Raw genomic sequence first — 16,944 nt, 5'->3', positions numbered from 1 at the left:
CTATCTGGCAGTATGAGCTGAGGTTTTTCTGCCTGGTTAAAAAAAACAAGCCCCTTCACACCCGGCTCTTCGAAGCTCTGCTGCGCAAATGGACATCGTTTTCCTATTAAATGATGTGTTGTTAGAAGTGATTCTTCTAAAAGGCCATTGGGATCAATGATAGGAACGTAAATACATGGATCCTGTGTATGGCTGTGTCTAGCGCTGCCATTAGGTAGGACGTTTTGGGTGAAACTATTGGATGCATGGTCCTCGCTAATTTAAGGTTGCTGAATGGTGAAGACGGGACCGCCACGCTGAGCCGTGATGTGAACGAGGTCAGCCTCAAAAAGGGCTGCTGCCATGAACACGTCCACCAGCGAAGTGACCCCTGTTGCGTCACGCTCATAAAAATTCCATTTTTATGACTCTTTACGACACGCTTTAACGGCTTCCGAGATTCCAAGCGAGCTCGACCTGGACCGACAACACGACGACGCTCAGGCCCCCCCGAAGCGAAGGAGACGCCGTTTGTTTGCTGAAGGACGAAGGAAACAAGCGGGGCCGATGGCGCCGCTGACGTGGCTGCTGTTGGCCTTCTGTCAGGTGTCGGTCGCAGGCGGGGGCTGCATCTTTGCCCGCCGGCACCGCGCGTGCGACTTCACCGACGACTGCGGCGACGGCAGCGACGAGGGGGACTGTGAGTAAAAGAGCGGGAAGACGCGGCGTGTGTTCGGTGACACGCGGGTCGTCGGTGACGGCGTGCTAAGAGGGTTACGGCGTCGCTTGAGGTGTCGAGTTGTGGCAGATCGCTCGGTATCGGTCTACATCCTACTTCCGGGGGGGGGGCAAATAACAAACTTTTTAGTTTGACACACAAAATAACTTTTCCTGACTTGTAACGGCATGAAATAACGTTATTATTCATCTTTTCTTTGTGATTCTCTTTTGAATGCACTTAAACACGAATAAATAAATGAAATCATCGTGAGGTGACACCTGCTGTGTTGAAAGGGTTTGTGTTGTTAAGAAAAGTCTGAACAAAGGAGGCGTTACTTCTCTACTCTTTGACGGAGCCTCGGTTCAGTCAAAGAATGAAGGAGAACAATGTCAGTGTTTTGAAAGTACATTTTCCCTCATCCCTCAAGTCCATTTGTTTTCTTTGGGTGAGATGCCCGAAATAATACGCACACGTCTGTGATTTTCCTTTCATTACATCTGCCTCCAAAAAAAGTATAATCACTAAGGCTTTTCAGTCCATTGTTGCACATTTGGCTGTGGAGGCTCATAAGAGTTGTAATGAGAAACCACTTTGTCGATGTATCTGTGTGGTGCACAGAACCAACAGCGAGATCCCAAATCACGACCTCACAGCAAGTTTTTTTGAAAATGTTTTTGATGAAGGCTCCAGATATAAGAGGTGTGACTTTGAGGAAGGGTTCTGTGGCCTGATCCAAAGCTCCGAATGGAACAGAACGACGGAGGTCCCGGGACTCAATCGGGACCACAACAACAACTCAGCAGGTAGCTAAAAGGAGAAATACACCATCTTGTATCTGCTTTACTCATTCCTGTCCGTCTCCTTCAGCACATTTCCTGTCCCTCACTGGACACGGAACCGCTGCGGAGCTGAACAGCCCCGTCTTCTCGCCCGGTGACACTTGCCAGGTGAACAGTCTTCTTCTGTCGTCATGGACGCAAAACCGCCCACCCCCCCCCCCCCCCAAAAAAAACCACCCTTCACGTATGAACATCTTCGTCGCATTTCCATTCGACAGATGCGTTTCTACTATTATGTCGGGGCCCAACATGGAGGCCTTGAGGTTCTGGTTCGGACCCACCCGGCGGGTCGGAGCACGGAGGCGTGGAGCCACTCCACACAGACGGAGGCGTGGCAGCGGACAGGGATCACGTTCTCCAGCGATTCCAGTTTTCAGGTCAGCGACATTCAACACTGCAGTGCTGCATGATATTGTAAAGCAAATGGAAAATGTACATATGACGACTATTATGGTATTCTGCTTCTTATCTCAGCTCAAAGACTAAATAGTTCCAAAAGAAATGTGAACATGGGACATCATTATTTTATGTTGCTTCATATCACACGATGTGAGATATAAACTGTACCTTTCCTATGTATGTATATATAAATACACATAGCTTATATAGCCTCACAGTACAGTCATTAGGAAACAAACACCAGCTGACAATTGTGACCAATGAAAATTGTCATTTGCCATCCCCCATGATGACACAACCCACTATTTTTTCAGATCAGTCATAAATGATGGGTTATAAAACTCCAGTAGTTTAGATAAAGCTGTTGTGTGGACTTTGATCAGTGCAGCTTTGATGTTAATGGCACTGTGACAGTCAGAATACATTAGATATCCATAACTATATACTGTAACATTGGGACATCAACAGGGGGATTGTCATAGAATTGAATGTGGCCATAGCTCTATAGACTGTATAGTTGGTTCGGTTGTGTCAGCACACACATGTATATCACATGCTGCATGCAAAGGCACTAAGTCACACACTTCCTTAATGTGCACACCAGCGTGGCTGCACACAGACAAACAGAGAGGTTTAAAGTAATCCAAAGAGGATTTATGTGTATCCAACAGGTGGCGATTCGTGGGCAACTTTCAGCTGACAGCGAAGCCTCAGAAGTGCTGGCCATCGATGACGTGTCCTTCAGCCCCGGCTGTGTGACCGTGCCCGGTACCTTTCACCACACACACGGGACAAATCCAAACTTTCAATTCCTTAAATATCGCCACACTTCAACAGGCCGCAAGAAACCAGTTTTGAAAACTAATAACGGGGAACGACGCTGGATGGATGGGGCTCATGACAAAATGACTGAGTCATTAAAATAGTGCTGACTATGCACATTTCCCCGCACTGAACATCGGGCAGTCAGTGCCACGGTGTGCGGGTTTATTTTATGTCTCATCGCAGTATGCTGCATGCCGCTCTGCGATGATGAACATGATACCGCTCAACACCCTGGCTGTGGACTTTAATAAAGCACCACCTTGCCTTTTTACAAACTATGGCTGCTATTATTTATCTCACGCAGGATGCCCTCTGTCTGAAATACATGAGTTGGTTTTTTGTGGGTAGCGGGAGTGTGACAGGTAGTGGAGCTGCACTAGAGATCCTAAACCAACCGCACTATGCGACCAAACACTCGATAACCCTTAGTGACTACACATGTGACACATCTGTGGAGTCAGTGACATGTGTGGGAAGGAATCCAAGGATGTTGCTTTAAAATGTGGCTCTAATATTACTAATTTCATAATAGTCACTTTTTAGGGTCCTTTATGTACCATTAATTTTTTCCCCTATCTATTGCATAGCCAACACGTGTGCTGCATTTGTTGAGTTATGGATTCACAACATTGAATCAGATTAAGTGGACAATCACATGATATAATTGTCAGCGTTAATTATTGGCTTTTTATTGAATAGATGTGGGGGAGAAATTAATAACAAACTAAATCAATAAAATGAATTCATGTAAATTGTCGTTAAACACCTCGTTAACACCCCGTTATCACAAATCACACTTTGCACGTGTGAGTGTTCGTGCATGTTTTGGGAATGAGCTCGCCACCATGTCATTTTTCACGGCTGCCCTTTCGTGTGCCCTGATTTATATTCTCAGAAAGAATCTTGTCTCTCCTGTGCCTTTAAGAAACACGCCACGCTCCTTAATTCTCCCCGATGCCTCTGCTGTGAACAAAGACTCGGACAACGGAGTAGATCCGTGATGAATCGAAGCAGATGGTGACCTGGTCGAGGAAAAAAAACCTCACAACCTCTCACACAACTCAAAGGAGTCAATGGATCGGATATGAAAGGCCTTGCATGAGTAGATAGAGAGCCTAATCTTTCACGGGTCGACATCTGATTTGTTTGGTAATCAAAGCGCAACTGAACTCTATAATAACATAGATTGTATTCATCTCTATTTTTATTTTTTTGTTCCTGTTGCAGAAAGCATCACACCTCCTCCTCCTCCTCCTCCTCCTCCTCCACCGGAGGTCTGTCCGCCCTTGTGGTTCGCCTGCGGCAGCGGCGAGTGCATCGAGGAGAGCAAAGTGTGCGACTTCACGCCACACTGTCCCCAGGGAGAGGACGAGGCCCACTGCCGTAAGAGTCCTGTGGCACAGTGACCCATTGAAATAACCCACATCCTGTCTGCGTGTTTGCTACAAGCCGGTGTTAAAAGACGTGCGCGGCGCTTTGTGGTTTTTGTCGGTGAGACGTCGTAGCTGTCGTATAGAAAACCCGAGACGAATATGAGAGCACTTTATTTTTGACCTTGGGATCAAAAGTTGACCCCGGGAGTCCTAAAAGATTCTTTTCGAGCGGTCGGTCTCTCGCTTGATTTAAATCGCCTTCCCCCCCCTCCACTCCTCCAGCCTCGGCGTGCGACTTCGAGGGCGGTTCCTGCGGCTGGTACGAGCTCACCCTCGGCGACGGCTTCGACTGGGTCAGGGGCGGCTCCGCGGAGGTGCCTTCGGACTCCCACCCGCCCCCCCTGGACCACTCGACAAACAGCACCGAGGGTACGGAAAGCAAACGCAGACACAGAAATTACTGCCGAAATATAATATCATATAGGGATCATTTCAAGGAAAGATACAAGTCTTAGTCTGTGTGTTTTGAATAATAGAAAGCAACACATGCTGCACGCATTCTGCATATTAAGAGTCCAGTCATTCGCTGGAATACACAATACTTTTAGTGGTTTTCACAGTTTCATGCCCCACAACTTTTGACTCTATATTCATTCTCATCACATCTCACATCCAGAAAACATGGAGCTGTTATGCAGCCCTTATGGATCTAACGGGGACTCTAGTTCTAAACTCGATAACATGCTGTTTTTTTTAAGTGACAAGTTGTGAATAGACACTCTGTTGGATTTAGATGTGTGACTCGGCTGTAGAGCCGATCTGTGGCGGTTTTAGGAATATGACTGTGACTTTTCACAGATTCAAAACCATCTGCAGGTCTTTGGTGGTGATCAAGCTGGGTTTACTTGGCAGTTGGGCTCACAATAGGAGCCAAGAAAAACTTTAACGAACCACAAGCTCATCTTGTGTGAACCATTGAGCAGAATGCACTGTGCCACAACAACACACTGATCCGACCATTTGATTTTACAAACGTAGATTGACGTCAAAGAAATATTGAGTATAATGTAAAGCCAGCATTGGCTCGACGGGCTGCGTGAACTCAAATGGCCCCCGCAGCTCGCACGCCGCTGCACACGGCGGCCCATTAGTGAGCTCGCCGACTGGCTCTTGACGAAACGAGCCGCGCTGCCGTCCTCACCGAGGCGTTGTTGGCATGGCGACGGCAGTCGACAGGACAGGGCCTGTTATATCGCGTTGGTCTGAATACACTCGTCGCACGACGCGATGCACTTGAAGCCCCGGAGGGTGAGACATATCTGAGAGGATGAAATTGAGCATTCTGCCGGCCTAACAAAAAAAAAAAAGGGATTAGCAAAGTCCAATGGTCTGTCTGCAACCAGCTTCAGTTTTTTCAAAAGGTAATTCACCGCCTGGCGGAACAAGTTGTTGGCTGCAACGTGTCGGCGTGCGCAGTGAAGTAGACGCTGATGTGGTTTGAATGGTGATAATTGTCTCAATGATTGCAGGACACTTCATGTTTATTTTGAAGAACAGCAGCAGTCTTCATCCAACGGCGGTTCTGAGGGGGCCGTGGTTCAAACAATCTGCTTCCGGGTGCACCCTCACGTTCTGGTGAGGATCACAGCGTCTTTAACATCTGTTTATCAAAACCAGGATCTGTAGATCCACCTGGAAGCCTTTTCCGTTTCTCTTCCCTTTTTTCCAAATCAGTCCAAAATATATATACTGTATGTTTGAAAAGAAAAGTAACAAAAGGTTTTAAAAGGTTTTAAAAAAGAAATATGTAAGGTCAAAAAATTCTTTGAAAAACAGTCAAAATACCTTGTGTCTAAAAAAGTAATAGAAGAAAAAATTTAAAAATATTTAAGGTGAAAAAATGTCATGGAAAATAAGTCAAAAAAAGTAGTTCAAAAAATAAAAAATACAGGCGTACCATGAGTTTCTGGTGAGGATCCAGCGTCCTCCCTCTTTACTCTATGGAGCTGTTTCTTCATCATAACCAGAATATGTGGATCCACCTGGAATTTGAGGCTCTTTTTTTCCTTGTCTCAGCTCTCTCTGCATCTCTTATTTATAACACAATGCGAAGACACACACGTGTTGACGGCCCTGTGGCTCCTAAAAGTTTATAACAGAATTTATTCTCGGCAGAGAACAGCTAGAGGTTTATACGTTTCATTTTCTTTCTGCATAGTTATCACAAGCTCCCATGTATAATATCCTGTAAGCATGTGCATCGTAACGAGAGGAATCTATAGTTTTACCTCCCATCTCCCCCTCACCTCCTCCAGGCATTATAACTCGGGTATGTCCGTGGGGGCTGCGGACATGTACCTTGTAACGAACGACGTCCAAAACAAAACTGTCCTGTGGCGGACCTTGTACGACCAGGGGACCCGCTGGAACCGGGTCACCGTGCAGCTGGGCCGCATCACGCAGCCCTTCCACATCGCGCTGGCCAAGATCAGCCTGGGCGTGTTCAGCGGGGTCTCCGCCCTGGATGACGTCGCCTTCGAGAACTGCTCCATGCCCCCCGCGGCGGCGGAGTGCCCGGCGCACACGCACTTCCACTGCGCGCGCACCAGGGCGTGCGTGGAGCACTCGCAGCTCTGCGACCTGGTGGATGACTGCGGGGATGGATCCGACGAGGAGGGCTGTTGTGAGTGTGTGTCTCTCTCTCTCTCTCTCTCTCTCTCTCTCTTAATCTTGTGCTTAACGTGACCGAACGTCTTGCTCCCCGCAGCCGCGGCGCTGCAGTGCGACTTCGAACGCGGGCTGTGCGGCTGGAGGCAGGAGCGCGGCGGCGGCGACGTGTTCGACTGGACCCGCGCCCGGGGCCCGACTCCCACCATCAACACGGGGCCCCTGAAGGACCACACGCTGGGCACCGGCCTCGGCCACTACCTGTACATCGAGTCCTCCGCGCCGCAGGAGTTCAAGGACACCGCCGTGCTGCTGAGCGGGCTCTTCCAGCCCACCCAGCGGCGCGGCGGGAGCGCGGCCGGCCCCCGCTGCGCGTTCCGCTTCCATTACCACATGCACGGCTCCCACGTGTTCTGCTTGGCGGTGCACCTCAGGACCGCCGCTTCGGGCCGCGGCCACATGCTGTGGGTGCGGTATGGAGCGCAAGGAGACCTTTGGCACAGGAAGACTCTCTACCTTTCCAGCGCTCGGCCTTTCCAGGTATCTCATGCTCCAGGAGCTGATCCCAGATGGGGAATGCAGCATCTTTTTAATCCGTGGGGATTGGTGGAGTTTAACCTCATTCAAAAAGAATACTCTTCCCCTGTTTAATCAAAGACAGACATGTAGACATGAGCGACAGCGAGTGCACCACGGCTTTGCACGATGGTGTACAGTATATAACAGCTTCACTACTCCACATTGATCCCTCCATGATGGATGATCTGCTGTCATTAATAATGACATGATGAGCATAACGTGACAGGCAGTTAAAGGCTTTTTTTCTCCCTTATGCCATTGAAAACTCCTGTAAGTGAAGATGACTGACTGCAGAAGAGACACTAATTTCATTCAGAGTCAGGCCCGGCTTATCGGCTCCCGCAGCAGTGCACTGCCACAGAAACGATCCGAAGTATTACCATTGGATGTCGGGAGAGTTCATTGTAGCAACTCACTCCGTCTGAATGTGCATTTGAGATTTCACGAGTGTAACCACGTCTAATGAGGGTAACCACTCATTATTCATTTTAGCGGTACAACCCGACTCGCTCCGTTCTATATGAAGTATTTTCCCGTTGATGCAACTTCAGCTAATCACATGTTGCATTGGAAGGCTGCTGAGGAGACTTAAAATGTAGTGTAGGTAGCAACTCTCACTGGTAAACACTCAAACAGCTGAACGTTATTAGAATCAAAAAGCAACCACTGTTAATTATTAAATAGGCCATTAATATGCATACAGCTGGATGAACAAACAGTCTCACATTTTTAACGGATGTTGTCTTGTGTCTCTTTTCGCCCTCTCTGTCAGATTTTGATAGAAGGCACAGTGGGAGATGATTTCAATGGGGACATCGCCATCGACGACCTTTCCTTCCTGCACTGCGACCCGTACGACGGTAAAGGAACATTCCGACTCTTCGGCGCCACGTCTTTTTTCCGTTTTTTCCGAACCCGCTCTTTGATCCAGGAGAGCTCCCGGCGGCCAACGCCACGACGCCCGCCGTGACCACGCCGGCCCCCACGCTTCAGCCGCACAGCTGCCCCGACGGAGAGTTCGCGTGCGGGGCCCACGGGGAGTGCGTCGCCGACGGCAAAGTGTGCGACTTCCGGCGGGACTGCTCCGACGGCTCGGACGAGGAAAGCTGTGGTGAATTTAATATTTAACGTTCAATGTTTTCAGGTCCCCCCCTCCCCCCCCCGCCTGACTCACTTCTTTTCTCTCTTTCTCCAGTGAAGGAACGGTGCGATTTTGAAGGCGGCGATACTTGTGGCTGGAACAGCGGCGACTCCTCTTTGGTCCCGATGCACGCGTTCCGCTGGTCACCTGACCAAGGGGAGAGCATTCACGATGGAGAGCAGTACCACCGTCCTGTATATGACCACACCCTGTGAGACCCCCCAAAACTATTAATGGGACAGTAGCACCGTCCTGTCTGTGACCACACCCTGTGAGACCCCCCAAAACTATTAACGGGACGGTACCACCGTCCTGTATGTGACCACACCCTGTGAGAGCCCCCAAAACTATTAACGGGACGGTAGCACCGTAAACGCTGATTCAGCAATTTATCTGAAATCAAGAGTCAATTTTAAAACTATTAAATCATACTAACACAGATACAAATATTTTGGACTTGTGGTGGGGTGAAACAAGCGGTTTTAAAATGCAACCTTACGTGCTTTGTTATTATTATGGGCCTTTTGTTTGACTATTTTGAGACAGTTTGTGGGCAGAAAAATATTACGGAAAAAATGAATGGATGATGAAAACAAAAGAATAAAATATGCCCAAAATGATCAACTGTTGCCGAAGAGCTAACTAACCACTGAGCAGACTGAATAGTCAAGCAATCAATAGACAAGCAAAAAGTACAGATGAGATATATATATAAAAGATATTGACTTTTTACTCTATTAAAAGCTGAAAGTACTGTGAACCGATCGTCCTGTGTGAGCAGAAGTTGGCCCCCTTTTGAACAATAGATGTCAGACATTTCTTTCCCTCAGGCTCTTTAAGCTGAATCTCTCCTTCCTCGCTCCTGCAACGCCTTTGACGTGCTCTCCATCCAAAGGTCACGAGTGAAACGCAGTCGAATCAAGCCGCATCAACAAAAAAAAAGAGACAACAACCAAAGCCCAAACAATGACTCGAAGTTGACGTTGACGTTAATCCAGTCGAACTCACAGTTTTGGGCGACGTGGTCCTGATGTTGCTTCTCGTCTCACAGGGGCGGAGCGGAGGGCTGGTACATGTGCGCGGACAGTTCAAACGGCGGCTACGGTCAGACCACTGACCTCCAGACCCCTGCCATCTCCTCCACTGGGCCGCAGTGCACGCTGGTCTTTTGGTACCACATGAGCGGATTCACAGTGGGGTCGCTGCACGTAAGACGGGTGGAAATGGCGCACCCATCGGGAGAATAACTGTCGGCGTCGCATGACTCGTTATTCTCACCATGTCCCGCAGGTGCTGTTGAAGTATGAGAACGTCACTCACGAGGTTTGGTCTCAGACTGGTAACCAGGGCAACAAATGGAGACGAGGGGAAGCGTTTTTGGGATTATCGAACAACGTGCAGGTCTGTAAATTGTTAGTTACTTTTAAATGTGTCGGATACAAATGAGTGATTCCTATTTTCAAGTTGATAATAGTGCTTCAAATGCCTGTCTCGCTCTAGTACCGGTTGGTATATATTTAATTTTGTGAAAGAATGCCTCTAGGACACTTGACAATTATTCATTAGCAACTCTTCTTCATAACATTATTTTTGCATGTTGCGATATGCATGAAATAGGAATTAGCCTCGACACAATTCAAGTGTAATTATCACTTTCACCATCGTAGACATGCCATATTAACGACACTTTGTGGTAGCGACATCTAAACGGTGTGCTCAGACCGGACCATCGGTGCATTGATCGAGTCTAATTGAACTCAACGTGTGAGCGTCACAGTGATCACGGGTGCAGAACCTTCGTGGTGTCTCCTGAGGTTATTTAAGGCCATGTTTCCTGTGTCTTAGAGCCCTTTAGCGCATTCGAACTGATTGCACGTTAACCTTTTGTCGGGCCCTGAGTCCCCCGATTATGTGTGCATTATGTGCGTCACGACTGAGCCGAAGAGCTCACTTGTCGTTGCCCCCCCCCTCCGTGTCAGGTGGTGTTCAGGGCGAAGCGAGGGATCAGCTACATGGGCGACCTGGTGATAGACGACGTCGGCTTCGAGCGCTGCTCCCCGCCGCTTCCTCCGGACCGGCCGTGCACACCTGAGCAGTACGCCTGCGCCAACGGCCGCTGCATCCCTCAGGACAACCTGTGCGACTTCATCGACCACTGCGGGGACGACTCGGACGAGGACGCCAACATCTGCAGTGAGGCCCCTCCTCTCTGGTGTCTGACGGGTTTTTATTTGACGCACGGCTGAAACGTCCCGCCGCTGTCTTTCAGTCGGCTTCGCCGGGCGCTGCAGCTTCGAGTTCGACCTCTGCTCCTGGCGCCAGAGCTCGAGTGACGACTTCGATTGGCTGATCAAAGCGGGCAGCACGCCCACGGTGGGCACCGGGCCGACGAGTGACCACACCCTGAGGGACCCCTCGGGCCACTACCTCTACCTGGAGAGCTCCTTCCCGCAGGCGGCCGGAGACGCCGCCCGCATCTCGGGACCCCTGCTGAGCCGCAGGAGCTCGCGCTGCAAGGTGAGGTCCGAGAGGACCAGGACTTGTACTTTATTCTGTGAATAGCAGGAATAGTAGTTAGCACGAGTCCAATATTTTGGGCTTAACTACTGGAAGATCAGTGTATTGATGCATTGGTGCTCCCTGAGGAACAAAGGTTCCGCAATAGATATTTAATAATATATTCAAATAAACTAATTTAATGAAATGAGAAAAATATAATCAGCGGAAAAGTTGTAATAAATAAATAAATAAAATATTAGCACTCCCTGACATGAATGCTAACATCTATTCTGTGGAGCTAATGCGAAAGTTTGACGTATTTTAAAGGCAAAAAAGTTCCCATTGTCCTCTGTGCGGTAGGTTTTAACTATACACTGAGGATACTGCATTTTTTAATATTATTTATTCATGGGCTATTAAGTTAGAACTGAAGAAGCAGCAGAAAAACTGTTGAAATCAACTTTAATAGATGCAATTCAGAAGATAACTTGAGTAATAAATAACAAAAAGGTCAAACTGACCAACGTTATTTCACCAAAATATATATTCCCCCTAAAAGTGTAATATTGTTATCACATTTGTTTAGTCTGGACGCTCTGGGAATAAACGAGAAGAGCCGATGGCGCTTCCGTGTCTACCTGCAGTAGATGTTTGAGCTCAGCGTACAGACTGAACCCCTCTGCCCGGCGCTCTGATTGACTCCTCGGCTTCTCCCTCTGCACGTCGGGTTCGTCTTAGTTCCACTTCTCGCCTGTCAATCAGTCGCGCTGGAGCTGCTGGAAATAAAAAAAAAAAAAAAAAGGCCCCAATTAAACTGAAGGGAGGGCTGTGCAGGGGAGGAGTGAGAAGGAGACAAGGAGCAAGGGCAATCTCCCTCCAGAGGTGTACGGTGTAGTCTCGCTGTCTCCGTTCTGTGTGATGGACAGAGACATCTTTAATGAACATAATTAGAACCTAATTAGATTTCAATGGCCGTCCTTTTAGTTTCCTAAAAGACAGCCATGTCAGAGTGTGTCTATGTAGTGGTCAATAACAACGTCCAATATGCCTCTTTGCAACATTTTGATGGCATGCATTTCTTCAAAAATGCATCCGCATAAACCAGCTTTCACGTAATCTTCGTACTGTGGAAAGTCTCATCATTTCATTCATTTCTAATCTCCCATCCTTTGGTCCAGATGCGTTTCTATTTCCACATGTCCGGAGACGGCATCGGGACCCTCAGCGTGTTCGGCCGAAGCGAAGGGCGCCTCCGTCTCTTGTGGAACCTGACGGGAGACCAGGGCAACTACTGGCAGATGAGGGAGGTCCCGCTGAGCCACGACAGGGACTTCCGGGTGGTGTTCGAGGGCAAAGTGGGCCGCAGCGCGAAGGGCGACATCTGCGTGGACGACATCACCTTCTCTGCCGGGTGTCTGCTGGCCTCCTCGGCCAGAGCAGAGGACAACACTCCTGCGCCTCCTGCAGGTCGGCACGCTGCTTTGTCTCCGTTGGTCTGTGCATGATAAGCTCTAGTGGGGGACTAATATCTTTGACATCGTCATCAGGGGTTTTCATCCACCACTTTAAAAATAAATTGGTGATTTCAATCAAGCCCTTCAAGCAAGCCCTTTTATCTCTTGGGGCCTCCTCATCTGTTCGTAGTTTGTACATTCTTTAAGAGGTAGATGAGCGAGAGCTGATTCCTTGCCATTTTACTGGCTTTGTTGTGAAGCCTCTGCAGGAGTCTGCACGAGATAAGCTGGACAACCGGATTATTTCTTTACATACGGCCGTCTCCTTCTCTGTCCCCGTCCCGTCGTCTCTTTGCATTTGTCAGTATACGTGCCGACGTTTTGCAGAGTCAGCATATTAATCAGTCACACCGGAGCTCTGAGGTAGGGCGACCTCGCTGAGATGTGCGGGCTCATGGTGCTTTCATGTTGTTTATTGATATTTCTCTCTCTCGCTCTGCGTGAAGCCTCCACCAGTCAAAGAGATGCTCGAGGGGTATTTCTGTGTCGAGCAGCGTTTTGATGTTGGTTCTTTGCTGGAACGTGTCAAACACTTGATAAAGACCGTGTAGGTGAACGGTTGTTTGTGACCCTTTACCAAATATATAGCTTAAGGATCCCACAGCAGTAAATCACTTTTTTGTCTGTCGTAGGGATTTTATAGAACAACAATGTTGAGAAATACCAGAAAGAAGAAATACTGCGAGGGGAGAAAGGGCAGTCGGTCTTTTTAAAAAAAGAAAAAACATGACAGGGTAACTTTCAGTGAGCTTTTCACGTAAAATCCGAGCGAATAAATGCGGGATGGAAAGGAAGAGGATGCGAGTCTGAGTGAGAGTAGCGTTGCTTGAAGGTCGGGGGGGGGGGGGGGGGGGGGGGGGGCGAGCCAGTGGAGCAGCAGCAGCACACTGATGAGACCAAAGACAGCAGGAACTGTAATTATGAAGGGAAACGCCTTAGGGGCCTTTTCTCCCGCCCGCTCCAGTCACTGTCACCTATCGAACGACGGACACACGCGTCGCCCCCTTTCCGCGGCTTCGACGAAATTATAGAATGAAAGCTGAGAACAGTGTAGCTGTCGGCACACTGAGAGACTACTGGAACAACTGCACGGTCAAAAAAATGAAAGAACAATCAGTCCTCTGCCAGAGAGCGCCGGCCGGCTTTGATGAACCGCGCTGCGGCACAAACCTTCTCCCACTGAACGGTGAAGGTAATGAGACAATGCTTTCGAGTCACTCCGAGACAAATGGAAAGATGTCCTCCGCGCTCACGGCGGTCATTCGTTAACGCCTCATTGGCACCCCCCCCTCCTGCACGGCGTGCCTTTTTTCGCACGAGTTTCACGAGTGTGTCACGTGACACACAGCCGCGCAGAGCCAAAGAGTCACCCGTCGAGACGCTTACTGCAGTCAAACAAAGGATTGGGAGGGACTTCTGCCCCTTCCTCTCCTTTACTGAGAGGGACCTCTCCCCTCTTCATCACGCCTCATCTCAGGACCCATCTCATCATTTCAAACGCTGCCCAAAGCTGAGCGCCGACCCCCCGCTGGAATGCTTGGAGAAGCCGTTTTACAGCCTCCTGCAGCACGGCCACCCCCCGTGACACGCTGATTCGTCCCCCCCTTGCGTCCTCGTCTCCTTAAGCTCCCCACTCACGAGTTGACTTCTCTCAAGTGTTTATACTAAGCTAAGCCAACAGGCTGCAGTTGAAGAAGATGAACATACGTATTTCTCTCCTCACGAGTCTGTACTCTGTACAATAAAAAGCGGTTAACAATACTCATTAAATGTCCTTAATAGGAAGCACGTCGGTCTGAGCTGTATCCGATGTCCTGCTTCCAGGCTCCTGTCCTTCCGGCTCGCTGCCTTGTGAAAACGGCCGGTGCTTCGCTCCGGCGCAGAGCTGCGACTTCACGGACGACTGCGGCGACGGCACCGACGAAAAGGATTGTGGGACTTCTTGCTCCTTCGAGAGCGGCCGCTGTGGCTGGACGAGCTCCCTGGCCGACAGCTTCGATTGGACGCTGGGGACGGGGTCGGTGAAAGGCATTCGGCCTCCGTATGACCACACGTTGATGGATGAAAGTGGTACGTGTTTCACTGTTTCCATTCTATAATTGACTTGACCCTTGACGCCTGAGTGGTTTTTTACAATCAGACGCAATGAGACTTGAACCTGACATGCTGCGGTTGCTCTGCAGGGTTTTTAATTCATGACCAAACCAACGTACAGCAGGTGGGCCTTTAAGGGCTGATGGATGCAGGGGTGTCCTGGGCTATAAATCCGGTTTACAGTGTAGACGGTAAATAGCCACGCACATGAATAAATATAAACACCGGATGTACACACAGGTTATGGAGACGCTTCCCCCAATCACCTTAAGGTCGATTCTGCTCCGGTGCAAGTTTCTGAAAGTGGAAAAGTGGTAAAGCTTTCACAGCGGTCTCGAGGTGCCAAAGAATGCTCCTCGATAAAAGCAGATGTGCAGCGTTTGCTCCCCCGCGACCCCCTTCTCTCTTACTGGGCTGTAATTTGTCCCCAGCTGCAGGTGCTGCTCCCACACAGAAGGTTATACATTGTTGTCCCTCTCCTGCTGCCCTTCACCCCTCTTCCCTCTCCTCTAGGTCATTTCGTCTTCCTGGAAGCGACACCGGTGGGACTCAAAGGCGACAAGGCTCACATCAGGAGCTCCGTCTGGAAGGAGTCGAGCGCCAGCTGCAAGCTCTCCTTCTGGTACTACATTTCCCGCAAGGCCTCGGGAACGATCCGCCTGCTGATCAAGGTAAAAACCCACCTGCAGAAGAGTGATAGGAAAATGGCCGATCTCTCTGATCTCCACCTCACGGGACGTTCTTAAAACCAACCGGTTGGTGTTAGCGAAGCCAGACGGTATTAAATCATAATAACGACGGCGGGTAATGTGTCACATCAGCGCTGCTGTCTAGAGGTGTCACTGATCTGATAAAAAAGCGAGCTGCGGCTGTCAATCTCTCTTTGTGGACAACCCACCCCCCCCCCCCCCCCCCCACCGCCCTCCCCCGACCCGAACCCAGCCCCGGCCTGGCTTCAAGGCGTCTTGTTTGTTTGGCATGCAGCCATGCGGTTTGTGCATGCACGGTTGGTCCTTGATTAAGGTTTCTGCTCGATATTCGGGGGCCGTGATTTACTGCGTCGTCCAAACCTCTAGCTTCGCCAGGTACGAGCGAAGGTGGAGGAGGTGCAGCAGTTGCGCCGGAGTAGATTGATTTTGGGTTCAAACTTCATAACACATAACTCTTGCCCGTGTGCCCTCGTCTGCGCTGCAGAAATCGATTTGAAAACGAGTCGGCAAATTGTCATGCAAACCATTTATTCAGTTATTTCTTCAAACAGCAAGATGTCGTGTCCCACGCTGCAGAATTTGCATAACATTACTCGTGAAAAAAAACCCGATACCGTCTCATGTGGAGCTGCCAAGTGATCGAGGCAACAGAGCTGATGATGCCATTGTTTTCTTATTCTCTTGCATTAAGGAGCAAGTAGTGGTTCATCACAGCAATGCTGGAAAAAGCCAAACCAAACTGCATGACTTGCAGTTCAAAGTGAGGACATTTGAAATCGTTGCTGTCCACAATGATATTTTTGTTGTTCTTGTCCAAAAATCCCACATAAAACTCCCAAACAGCAATGAGGTTTTATCTTAAGGGAGTTTGAATATTTAAATATACAATGCTCAGCTGAAAATGTTTTTCTGTTTCTGAACCCTGAACTGTTTCATGGCGATTTTTTTATTTTATTATTTTTTCTCTTTAGCCCCAACTTTACCCATTCTTGGCTTATTTTGTCTCTGAAATTTATGCATTTACGTTTTTTCCACCTCTTTGGAAACTGTATTTCTGCACAGAAATTGGGGTCAGAGCTGTTTATGTCTCATTCAAAATTCCTCTAAAAACATTAAAGGGGATTTGATTAAATATCAATATTTCAAGCTTAAATTCCGCTGTTCTCCTTCATGGAAGAGTTTTGAAGTGATTCGCTTAAGGAGGGTTCATTGTGATCAAAGAAAGAACTGATAAAAAAAAGCATGGCTATAATTTAGAATATCCACAATAAGAAAATATTCAAGCCAAGTCTTTGATAAACTGCTTGTAAACTCAATCTACACCTCTGGATGTAGATGGTAAACGTTTTGGTTGTTGTTTTGAATTGAATTATTATACTCATACGACCACGGTACTACTGTATAGGGTTGATTGAAGGTCGGGTGCAGAGAGGATCTCATGAGATGAGGTGTTTCTCAGTCGAGCCCGGCGGGCCGTGTGATTGACGACGCGTCTCTGTGAGAGACAGACGGGTGTGAATGCACGTGGACTGTTCTACATCACGTTCACCTGCAAAATGACAAATTTGGCCTTTTAAAGAAGGTTAGCACTGCACAAGATGAGG

At 48.7% G+C, this 16,944-nt stretch overlaps 1 protein-coding gene across 1 annotated transcript in view; it reads left to right on the top strand.

Moving 5' to 3' along the window:
• The first annotated feature begins 210 nt into the window (after positions 1 to 210).
• The window catches only part of malrd1 (MAM and LDL receptor class A domain containing 1), a 28,531-nt gene continuing 11,797 nt past the window's right edge, over positions 211 to 16,944 (top strand). Inside the window, exons 1-20 of the mRNA XM_037456445.2 lie at positions 211 to 679; positions 1,384 to 1,503; positions 1,568 to 1,647; positions 1,758 to 1,916; positions 2,610 to 2,706; positions 3,991 to 4,146; positions 4,419 to 4,565; positions 5,666 to 5,771; positions 6,452 to 6,819; positions 6,904 to 7,343; positions 8,155 to 8,242; positions 8,314 to 8,493; positions 8,578 to 8,734; positions 9,575 to 9,731; positions 9,814 to 9,924; positions 10,503 to 10,716; positions 10,793 to 11,040; positions 12,201 to 12,489; positions 14,361 to 14,606; positions 15,144 to 15,301. Of these exons, the coding sequence (XP_037312342.2) occupies positions 547 to 679; positions 1,384 to 1,503; positions 1,568 to 1,647; positions 1,758 to 1,916; positions 2,610 to 2,706; positions 3,991 to 4,146; positions 4,419 to 4,565; positions 5,666 to 5,771; positions 6,452 to 6,819; positions 6,904 to 7,343; positions 8,155 to 8,242; positions 8,314 to 8,493; positions 8,578 to 8,734; positions 9,575 to 9,731; positions 9,814 to 9,924; positions 10,503 to 10,716; positions 10,793 to 11,040; positions 12,201 to 12,489; positions 14,361 to 14,606; positions 15,144 to 15,301 (3,654 nt within the window). The 5' untranslated portion in view covers positions 211 to 546. The remainder of the gene's footprint in view (positions 680 to 1,383; positions 1,504 to 1,567; positions 1,648 to 1,757; positions 1,917 to 2,609; positions 2,707 to 3,990; positions 4,147 to 4,418; positions 4,566 to 5,665; positions 5,772 to 6,451; positions 6,820 to 6,903; positions 7,344 to 8,154; positions 8,243 to 8,313; positions 8,494 to 8,577; positions 8,735 to 9,574; positions 9,732 to 9,813; positions 9,925 to 10,502; positions 10,717 to 10,792; positions 11,041 to 12,200; positions 12,490 to 14,360; positions 14,607 to 15,143; positions 15,302 to 16,944) is intronic.

This window comes from Pungitius pungitius, chromosome 19, assembly GCF_949316345.1.
Source record: "Pungitius pungitius chromosome 19, fPunPun2.1, whole genome shotgun sequence".
In the NCBI taxonomy this organism is placed as follows: domain Eukaryota; kingdom Metazoa; phylum Chordata; class Actinopteri; order Perciformes; family Gasterosteidae; genus Pungitius; species Pungitius pungitius.
This window is presented reverse-complemented; position numbering and strand designations above follow the sequence as displayed.